This window comes from Macadamia integrifolia, chromosome 9 (assembly GCF_013358625.1).
Source record: "Macadamia integrifolia cultivar HAES 741 chromosome 9, SCU_Mint_v3, whole genome shotgun sequence".
In the NCBI taxonomy this organism is placed as follows: Eukaryota; Viridiplantae; Streptophyta; class Magnoliopsida; order Proteales; family Proteaceae; genus Macadamia; species Macadamia integrifolia.
The window spans coordinates 1,015,122-1,026,514 of record NC_056565.1 but is presented as its reverse complement, the minus strand read 5'-3'; the positions used below and the strand labels follow the sequence as shown (position 1 = coordinate 1,026,514).

General features: G+C 39.9%; 1 protein-coding gene across 1 annotated transcript; it reads left to right on the top strand.

The window, feature by feature from the left end:
• The first annotated feature begins 1,539 nt into the window (after nt 1–1,539).
• LOC122088961 lies at nt 1,540–2,149 on the top strand. Its single transcript, XM_042658346.1, has 2 exons — nt 1,540–1,622; nt 1,717–2,149. The coding sequence occupies exons 1-2, from the start codon at nt 1,540–1,542 to the stop codon at nt 2,147–2,149; spliced, it is 516 nt and encodes a 171-aa protein (XP_042514280.1).
• Nucleotides 2,150–11,393: the final 9,244 nt, after the last annotated feature.

The following is an 11,393-nucleotide window of genomic DNA, read 5'->3' as shown; positions in this document are numbered from 1 at the left end:
GGCACCTTCACCCCACTTGTTGATTCATCATGCTGAGGGCGTCATTCCTAACTGGAGCTATTTGGATGAGTTTGTTAACCCTGAGGAGCTGAAATTTGTATCTGAAGAGTCGGCCATGTCTGGGCCTAAGTCCTTTAAGTTTGTAGGCAGTCCACTAGTTGTTTCTCCTTCTGTTTCTCTCCATGTCGGAGAAGTATTTCCACTTATGCAGTGTCAGTTCCAGTCGGAGCTAAGTCTGATGTAATTATCCTAGTTATTAATGAAATGAATTCTTTCGAGTATATTGCTTCAGCCTCTTCCCTATCCCCTCCATCTCCTGATGATGAATGATGCGATGACCCATCGCCTGAATTTCTTAAATCATTAAAAGCTTTAAAGGAAAAGAAGGCCAAACCTGTCTGTGAGGATTTCAGATTGATAAATTTGGGGTTAGAATATGATCCCCAGGAGGTTAGACTTGGCATGTCCCTTGATGAGCAAGAGACAACCCAATTAATCGAGCTCTTAAAAGAATTTGAGGAGGTGTTTGCTTGGTCATACGCCGACATGCCCGGTATTGATGCCAACATAGTTCAACATGATCTCCCTCTTTTCTCTGATGCAAAGCCATTCCAACAAAAGATTCGGCGCATACGTCCAGATTGGGCTCTGATGGTAAAGGAGGAGATTGCCAAGCAACTTAGTGTAGGGTTCATTGAGGTGACGAGGTATACTGAATGGTTGGCAAATGTCGTAGTTGTACCAAAGAAGGATGGTCGGATCAGGGTATGTGTGGATTATAGGGATATTAATAGGGCGAGCCCCAAAGATAATTTTCCCTTACCACACATCGATCTTTTAGTGGATAATACTGCGGGGCATGCGCTTCTATCATTCATGGATGGGTTTTCTGGTTACAATCAGATCCAAATGAATCCCGAAGATAAAGACAAGACGTCTTTCACTACGGATTGGGGCACTTATAGATACAGGGTGATGCCATTTTGGTTTGAAGAATGCAGGTGCTACCTACCAAAGGGCCGCCACCACTATCTTGCATGATTTGATACACAAAGAGGTGGAGGTGTACGTAGACGACATGATTGTCAAGTCGATTAATCGAGAAGGGCACTTTAAGGCTTTGAGGGTTTTCTTTGAGAGGATCAAGGAATTCAAACTGAGACTGAACCCACAAAAATGTGTATTTGGGGTGACAGGTGGTATGCTTTTGGGGTTCATGGTAAGTGAGAGAGGCATTGAGATTGACCCATCCAAAATCAAAGCAATAACAGAAATGTCACCTCCTCAAACAGAGAAGGAAATTCGAGGGTTTTTAGGAAGGATCCAATACATTTGTTGGTTCATTTCTCAACTAATAGCTATATGTGAACCGATCTTCAAATTACTGAAAAAGGATCAACCTAAGGGGTGGAATCCTCAATGCCAATTGGCTTTTGATCGCATCAAGAGCTACCTGGTAAACCCACCAATCCTCATTCCCCCTACTCCCAGAAGGCCATTGTTGTTGTATCTCTCTGTATTAGAACTTCCATGGGATCGATGGTGGCTCAGCATGGTCCAGATGGGCATACAGAGCAAGCAATTTATTACCTTAGTAAGAAGTTCACAGACTGTGAGACAAGGTACAACCCTGGAGAAGACTTGTGTAGCTCTGGTTTGGGCAACAAGGAGGTTGAGACATTACATGTTGACCTATTCAGTCTTTTTGGTGTCCAGAATGGATCCCATCAAGCATCTTTTTGAGAAACCCGCGTTGACGGGCAGATTAGCACGTTGGTTATTGCTCTTAGCGGAGTTCGACATTGTGTATATTACCCAGAAGTCCATCAAGGGTAGTGTCGTTGCTGAACATCTATCCGCACATCCAGTTGTTGATATGAGGCCTTTGAATGACATATTTACAGATGAAGATGTAGTTTCTATTGAGGTTGAAAATGAGGTTGGCAGTTGGCAAATGTTCTTTGATGGAGCCGCCAATCACAAAGGTTGCGGAGCCGGAGTTCTACTTATAACTCTTGAAGGGTTGAACATGCCCATGGCATATAGGTTGGACTTCGAGTGCACCAACAACATGGCCGAGTATGAAGCTTGCCTCATGGGATTGAAAGCAACCGTCTCTATTGGGGTCAAAAGATTGGAAGTATACTGAGATTCGTCGATTATCATATGCCAAGTCCAAGGCAAGTGGAAAACAAAGGAGGAAAAGTTAAAACCATACCAAGGGTGTGTAGAGTCTCTAATGAAGCAGTTCACAGAAATTAGTTTTGACTATTTCCAGAGGGACAATAACAGGTTTGCCGATGCTTTGGCTACTCTCGCATCGATGGTTGATTTTGGTCCGGGTGAGCAAATATAACCATTCATTATAGATCGGAGAGATCATCCTTCGCATCAAGGCTTCGTCAATGCCCTGAAAGTAGATGGTAGGCCTTGGTTTGCCCATATTGTGGATCTTGTAAGAGAGGGGACGTACCCTGCGGATGCTACCCAAGGAGATAAAAGGTTCCTGAGGCGTTATGCCACCCAATTCATATTACACGAAGATATTTTATACAAGCGATCTTTTAGTGGTGTACAACTGGTGTGCGTGGATGAAGATCAAGCACAGACAATCTTGGAGGAAGTACATCAGGGAATCTGTGGCCCTCACATGAATGCCCGTATGTTGGCCAAGAAAATTCTCCGCTTAGGGTATTTTTGGAATACACTAGAAGCCGATTGCACAGAATTTGTGAAGAAGTGCCATAAATGTCAGATTTTTGCCAACCTCATCCATGTGCCCCCAACAGAATTGCACACGCTGAGTTCTCCGTGGCCTTTTTCCACTTGGGGTATCGATGTGATCGGGAAAATTAACCCCAAAGCTTCGAACGGGCATGAGTTTGTATTGGTAGCTATTGATTACTTCACCAAATGGGTAGAGGCTCAGTCATACGCAAAACTCACAACGGCAAAGGTAGCCAAATTTTTGCAAGAACATATCATTTGCCGACATGGGATGCCCCATGAGGTGATTTCTGACCAAGGTCAACATTTTAGGGGCAAGGCACAGGAGTTGTGTGACCAATTCAGGATTGTAAGGCACAGGTCTTCTCCTTATCGCCCTCAAACCAATGGAGCGGTTGAAGCGACAAACAAAAACCTGAAGGTCATACCCCAGAAGATGGCTGATTTGAACAATGATTGGGCTAACAAATTACCTTATGCCTTATGGGCTTATCGGACTTCTATTAGAACTCCAACTGGGGCAACTCCGTACTCTTTAGTATACGGGATGGAAGCAGTCCTCCCGGTTGAGCTAGAGGTCCCCTCTCTTAGAATTCTCATGGAGAGTCAGATTCTAGAAGCGGATTGGCTCAAGTCAAGGTACGAGGAGTTGAACCTCATTGATGAAAAAAGGATGAAGGCGATGGACAACATGAAGAAGTATCAACTGCGAGTTGCAAGGGCTTTCAACAAAAAAGTCCACCCGCGTTCTTTGGAAGTTGGAGATTTGGTTTTAAAGGAGCAGAGAGCACCCATTTATGATCCAAGGGGCAAGTTTAGGCCAAACTGGAGTGGCCCTTTTGCAGTGAAGGAAATCCTCCCGGGGAAGGCAATACGCCTTGTAGATCTTGATGGTCAAGAACTGCAGTACCTAACCAACTTAGATCAGCTGAAAAAGTATTATGTTTAGCCTCCGCATTCAAAAAAAAAAAAAAAGGAATGCAATGAAGGAAAATTGCCTTTGAGGCATGAACTACACTCGACCTGATTCCTAAATTTTTAGGATACGTAGGCAGGTTGAAAGTCAAAATCGAGCTCGGTCATTTTCCACCACACCTCATAGTGGGTTAGACCTAATTTTCCATTTTTAGCTATCCCTTTCCCCTTTCAGACAAATGGTTTCTCGCTACTCTTATCATCAGGAGGTGATCGAGTCCGACTATGAACTCTTCCCACCGTCTCTCAAATTCGGTGGATTCCAAAGAGTTTTCATCTTTAGTCCTTTTTTCAAAATGACTATTTTGATTGATCTGGTTTCTCTCGTGAACTCGTCATCCTTGCAAATAATTGTCTTGATCTGGCTCGAAGACTCCATCTACCGTTCTCCTATTCGACGGTTCCCAAGAGTTTTCAATAGCCCCTCTTTCATCTTAACTTTTTTTAGTCAGTGTGATCCTCTCGTGAGGTCGCTATCCAAAGTAGTATCCGTACTCTACCCGTGGCAGAACCATCGGGTTAGTTTCCTTTGGTATGTGTGTCTTAACATTTGTTTTAGTTTAGGGTTTGGGCCCAGACATGATCGCGGTCATCTGAGAGACCAATCTTACATTTTCCAAATTGGCTCAAAGGGTTCTTAGCTTTTGCAAATGACAAAAAAAAAAAAAAAAAAATATCAGTTTACTTTGGTGGATATGTCATATGATATTTTCCTATAAATTGGTCCTTTCCTTAACTGACATTTTATCATGGATGTTGCTCCCATTATTATCATGGATGTTGCTTTTCGCTGATTGATGGTAGCAATGAGGGACGACAACCCTGAAGTCCTTGAAGAGGTGCACCTTCAGGCACTCTTTCAGCTCCAGCGCATCAGTCCATGTCGTGCTTTGATACATAAGGCATCTCGTTTCTGGATCCGAGAACTTCATGTTTTTCAATTCGGAACTATGGAAATTTGCCCTACTCTGGAAGAATTTCGAGCTTGTCTTGTTTACAATCATCGGGGAGATGCTTTTCGCCCAACACTGCAACCCGTTAGCTCGATTGGAATTCGAGAATTTTTCGGTTGGAGTGCTAAGGAGGCAAGGCGATTCATGGTAAGTGATCGAATCAACCTGTATGCTGTTATCCAGGAGTTTGCCCCACTTCGATCAAATACTGAAAGCTTTAGGGTGCATCGAAGGAATGCTTTCCTTTTCTGCATGATTGCTCATTATCTGTTGCATTCCCCCAAGTGTGGAGGCTTACCCGTTATCATCAACGTCATTCGGCAGTTGAGACAAGGTTGCGATATTATCCCTACTGTTTTGGCGGAAACTTTGAGAGGACTTGATATTGTGACAGGTCGGCGAAATTTTCACACTAGTGACTTTAATGGGTGCTTCGCCCTCCTCCAGGTATGGTTAGTCGAGCGCCTTCAATTGGTCCAACCCTTGGTTACAGCTCATTTGGAACTGTTCCAATATTTCAAGCGAATTCAGACCTTTAACTACCATGATGCAACAAATTGGCCTAAGCGACTGGGAGCCCTCACGGAGCGAAGCATCAGGTGGGAAGTCCACTGGTGGTCAGTTCGGAACCCTGTTTTACACACTTCTGGTTGTGACTATGTCAGGTTGTTAGGCATATCCCATACCTCCTTCTACATACCGGTTCGCTTCATGCGTCAATTCGGTTTACCTCAGGGTGCTCTAGGGGATGTGGGTACCACGCCTATCACGGAGGCTTTAACAGAAGGTTTGGTGAATTCCATTACAGCCTCGTCGAACCATGTGGCTCGCCTAGGTTAAGGTTGTTAAATTGAAGATCTTTTGGTCTAGGTAGCGCTTACTGAGGAGTCGTTCCCCACCTTTCTGCTTTTCAAAACTTGTAGTAGCCATGGCGCCATTTTTTCCTTTCAATGAAAAGACTTTGTCATTTATGATGATCAATCTACTAGCGACATTCTCCTTCATGAACATATGGGCTTTGTGTGTTTTTACTAACCACTAACCTTCGTATGATGGTGCTCTTTCCAAGCCCCTTGGCTTTCGGATCTAGACCTCTCGTGGATTCGGCATGTGATGGCATCTCAAACACCATTGCGATCTCTTAAATTCAATGCAGTTGTTTGTTGCTAACTTTGCTAAGCTTCATGTCCTTATTCAGGTATTTGAGATCCAGAATCTCCTAAGTTTTCCTTTGCTAATTCCAATGTAGGTGCACAACCAAACACATCGTCGGCACCAATTTCGTGAGAATCCTCAGGATCACAACCGAGCACCGTCGTTGATCCCAGTTGAGCACCTCTGTGCGAGGACGATCATCCCCTGCAGAGAATCCCAAGGTTCATAGTCTTGCACGACTGCCAATACGAACTATCCGCACCAACTTTTTGAGAATCCTTAGGATCACAACCGAGCACCGTTGTTGATCATAGCTGAGCACCGCTGTGCGAGGATGATCATCCCCTGCAGAGAATCCCAAGGTTCATAGTCTTACACGACTGCCAATACGGACTATCTGCACCAACTTTTTGAGAATCCTTAGGATCACAACCGAGCACCGTTGTTGATCCCAGCTGAGCACCGCTGTGCGAGGACGATCATCCCCTGCAGAGAATCCCAAGGTTTATAGTCTTGCACGACTGCCAATACGGACTATCCGCACCAACTTTTTGAGAATCCTTAGGATCACAACCGAGCACCGTTGTTGATCCCAGCTGAGCACTGCTTTGCAAGGGCGATCGTCCCCTGCAGAGAATCCCAAGGTTCATAGTCTCGAACGACTGCCAATACGGACTATCCGCACCAACTTTTGAGAATCCTTAGGATCACAACCGAGCACCGTTGTTGATCCCAGTTGAGCACTGCTGTGCGAGGACAATCACCCCTGCAGAGAATCCCAAAGTTGACAGCCACGCGGCTGGAAACTCAAACTTTCGATGTCACGCAGTGTGGGCATTACCTCTATATTGACCAACCGCGGCAGGTTTTCAATCCTAGTAACATCCACACGCTACCTGATTTCGCATGTATTATCGATCGACATTTCCTACCTTTGGTCTTATCGCTCGTTTTACATTTGCATTTGCACCTCCGCCATCCTTGAGCTGGATGTCGGCAGTACATTGCTCTTGGTGACAAAATGGTGTGTTCTTTTCTTTGCCTTTCGACCGTTACACAGGTCTCGGTCAAAGAGGGGCAATCTGTAGACACCGAATTTTGTCACCCCCGGCAATGATGACAATATGAAGGATTACATGTTGGATATTTTAGACTTGGAGAATTTTCAAACTTAGAGTAGAAAATGACCATATTTTGCTATAAACTTTCAAGAGAAAATGTTTTCCAAAAATTAGAATTTGATGTTGTGGATTATTATTGCTTCTCCCCTCAACCCCAAAGCCCCTGCACCCAGACACATTTGGGAGGGGGTGAATGACTAGCCTACCTCCATGAAATAAAAAATAATACATATGTTGATGCTTTTTCGTGCATGCACTAGAACCGCATTCCCCCACAATAAACATTTCCTCTATTCATCATATTAATAGGTGGATTATTGACATACTCCTTTTTATTTCTATTGATGTTACATCTAATGCTTTTTCATACAAGTATTGTACTTTGCCCAGATTTTCTCTTTAACTACCTTAATTTAATTATTCTATTTTCATATGCGTAATAATTGTTAATCCTCTCATAAAATAATTAGGTTGGACCTATGATATTTTTTATTAAGGCCATTTCATTTTAATAGATTCGGACTATATAACGACTAGAAAAAAAGTTTGAAGTTGAAGTTATAGACCTCCTTGAGGGTTTCAAATGGCCTTAAATTTGAACTTTTAAAAATATAGAGTGATTCAAAAGACCATAAAGCAATTTTGTTAGACTCAACCAACTGCCCTTGTGTTATACCTCCTTCATTATTGGATTGTGTTAGGGGTTCGAATCCGAAGACAACCTTAATGAAGGAGAACACAAGAGGTCGAATAGGGAGTTTAAGGAGGAGGGAATGAAGAAGTTGTTGCTTGTGGTTTTGAGTTGTGCAAACTCATATTGCAAGGAGAGGCTTTCCATGAGTAGAGTATACTTAATAGTGAGGCATAACTTTCACTTGTTTCTAAGACGAAACTAAGTCCTACTTTGTTATGGAGTTTGCCATTGAGCCTCAAAGATATCATTTATGAATCTAAATAGATCAATGTACCTAGCCCCTTTGAATGAGATCATAATTAACTCACATTCCTAGCGTAAGTAAGCTAGTGTAGATGCAATACCTAATGCAATGTTGTATCTTTAGACCAATTTACTAAGGCATAACTCATCAAGTCTTTATACATGACTTCTTCAAGGCCCCTATTAGGCATTTGCTTATAGACTAGCAATAACTCACTCTTCTCATACACCAATGCTGAAGCTAAACTATATTCTTATGCCTCAAACAAACTATTATGGAGAGTTCAGTATGATATTTGGTAAGACATTTATGCTAATGTTTTGACCTTTTAACTGCAAAGATAGTTCTTAAACCGAGAAAAAAAAAAGCTTTGTATCCATGGCTAAGGATTCAGCTAGAACTAAATCCATTTGTGGTAGATTTTATCTTTGTAACCCTTTGTAGTAAATCTTGATATTTGTCATCTTATCTTTTTAACTCAACATTTTGTAGTCTGTCGGTCCGTTGGATATCCGCACTGAGTTCCTAAACTTATTTCTATTATTTATAAAGAAAAATAGTTTATGTGGAGTAGTGTTGCCCCTGCACCCAAACACATTTGGGAGGGGAGAATAACTAGCCTGCCTCCATGAAATGGAAAATAATACATATGTTGATTCTTCCTCGTGCATACACAAGAATTGCATTCCCCCACAACAAACATTTTCTCTATTCATAATATCAATATGTGTATTATTGACTTAATCCTCTCTCCTATTTCTACTGATGTTATTTCTAATGCCTTTTCATACGAGAACAATATTTTGCCCAATTTTTCACCTCAACTACCCTACTTGAATTATACTATTTTGATATCTCTGTTATTTCACAATTAATAACTTTATTTTCTAGTGAGCTCAAAATTAATCTAATTGCATGTTACAGCTACCTTAGTTATTCTACTTATTGAACGTAACTTCTATCTAAAAATTTACAGTTAATCTTGAATATGATAGGTTCCCTTGAATATAGTGGCACATATGTAATGAATTTTTGTTTCCATATTAGTTAAAGCTTATGTTGGCAACCGCAACTTTTTAGTTTAGCCCAGAACTAACCCCACAATGCAACATGATAATAGAGAAACTTAGCTTAAAGATTTACATGCTATGGTATTTTTTTTTTTTTTTTTGTTATTGTTGCCAACTTTTTAGTATTTTGAGATTTGTTGCTTTTAACAAATCCTAAATTTCTTTCGGGTGAACATCTTCTAATTGAGTTTGTAAAACAAAGAAATAATGAGTCCCAATCATTTGGAAAACTCCTTTTGGCTTGAAGAATGTAAGTTTTAACTAACATGAAAAATATATGTGCAAATTTTTAACAAACATGGAAAACATATGTGCCACTACACTCGGGGAAAGTTATTATATTCAAGATTAACTGCAAATTCATATATGAAAGTTAGTTCAGAAAGTAGGATAATTAAGTTACGTGTAACATGCAATTAGATTAATTTTGAACTCATGAGAAAATCTAGTCATTAATTGTCAAAACAACAGAGACTCAAAAAACTAGTACTATGATAAGAACTACCACAATCCATTATCACTTTCTTCCAATAAGAAAGCAGTGGATCATACTTAGGTTGATTATGATCTCATTCAAAGAGCTAGGTGTCTTGCTCTCTTCAAACTTATAAATGATGTCTTCAAGCTTTATGTTAAGCTGCATGAGAAAGTAAGACTTGGTTTCATCATAGGAATAAGTTAAAGCTATGCCTCACCATTAAGGATACTCTCCTCATGGAAAAAGGATTCGAATCACCATCCCCTTGAGGTATGGAACCATCTCTTACACAACAAGTATTCTACCAATTTAGTTAAAGACTCATATTTAAATTATAAAATCTGTGATCAAAGAAAGAAGAAGTCAAGTCTGGGCTCATAAGGAAATGATCATACGAATAACATTTCATCATTTAACAATATATAATGAAAAGTATTCATAGTCTTATCTATTTCTTTCGAAGTTGAAAAGCATACAAACCCAAGTCCATTATTATTTCCTTTGCCATCACACATTAGCTTTAGCAGAAGTGACTGTTTCAGAAAGCATCATTAGAAATTGATATGGTCATAATGTCAGACTTATCATCATAAAGATGGATTACTCGTCTCTTCCTTTTGAAGAAAGAAAATAAATGATTTGTACAGCTTCTTGTCTAGAAATAACATTGTCCTTGCTCAGTAACCCAAAAGTTAATGTGAGTATCTCTACATTGTGAGCCTCCTATGATTTTCCAAGAAATCATTGTATCATGTTTCAGATGACAAAAATGAAAGGCAGGGGGGGGGGGCTTAGGGAAGAAAAGGTGTCTGGTTTGTACTCTACTCAATTTTTGCTAGCAAATTTCCATTGGTAAGTGCATTTATAATTGTAAGTTAATATATATGTGGAAATTACTGAAAACATGTATAATCTCTCTAGAAAATCATGAGAACTAACTAGTTGCCATTGTTTGAAAGTCTTGAGTACCGACACCTATCACTATATTACATTCAAATATCCTACCACTCATTGTAGAGGGAAAAAAATGAACAAACAGAAAACCACGAATCACACTTAATTAAAATAGAGTAAATGGCCACTAAATATAATCTAACAAAAGACAAAGGATAGTGAGAGAATCCTATAAATTAGGTCACGCTTTCTGAATTAATTATAAATAAAAAATTAATTGCTTCAAAATTATAACACATACTAAATGTCTAGTGATTGTGGAGTTATTGACTATTATCACAACCTAGATAGATGAGGGGAGAGAAAGAAAGTGTGAGAGGAGGAGGAGATCACTGAGTCAAATATATTGTAGTATACATGTTGTGGTACTGTTACTGGAAAAATTGTGGGGGAGGTGTTCCAATCATATTAGTAACTGTATGGCACATTGCATTAACCATCTATAGCAATATACATGAAAATCATTTCAGCAAGAGAAACTATAGTAAAATAAAAGTAAGCACATCTAATCTTAAATAATTAATTTCCTTAATAGGGAGCAGTAAGATGAACAACTGTTCCATATATTTTTTTCAAACGTTTGCCCTAATTCTTAATGTAGGATAGTCCAACTTGATAACAGGGAAGGACTTTCCGTAGTACTATTGAATAAAAACATAAAAGATATTTATAAAGAATCAATAAACAAAGATATCATATCAGATTGCCTTTTTCAAAAACAATTCCAAGAATTCAAATTGCACACTTTTAACATACTCCAATAGAATTTCTCCCCAACTCTGTGCTGTAGTTTCTCTTGCTCAAGAAACTCCATCCTATCAAGCAAAGAATTCCTAGAGAGAGAGAGAGAGGTCTTTCGGAAGAATCGAATTGGTTATTTTAGTTCTCCAACAAACATAACCATTCAAGACAACTCATAAAGGCATCCATTGGAGTAATTAAGTTTGTGAATTTTAGAAGATTATAATATAGCCAAAGTGATTAGATTTAACTCTTCTTTTTTTTTTTTTTTGAAAAAAAAA

What these genes read in the sequence shown, in the direction of transcription:
- LOC122088961 (XM_042658346.1), top strand. Translation starts at nt 1,540, where the DNA reads ATGGTGGCTCAGCATGGTCCAGATGGGCATACAGAGCAAGCAATTTAT. An exon ending in TTCACAGACTGTGAGACAAG is followed by an intron (nt 1,623 to 1,716) that starts GTACAACCCTGG and finishes TTTGGTGTCCAG; the next exon opens with AATGGATCCCATCAAGCATC.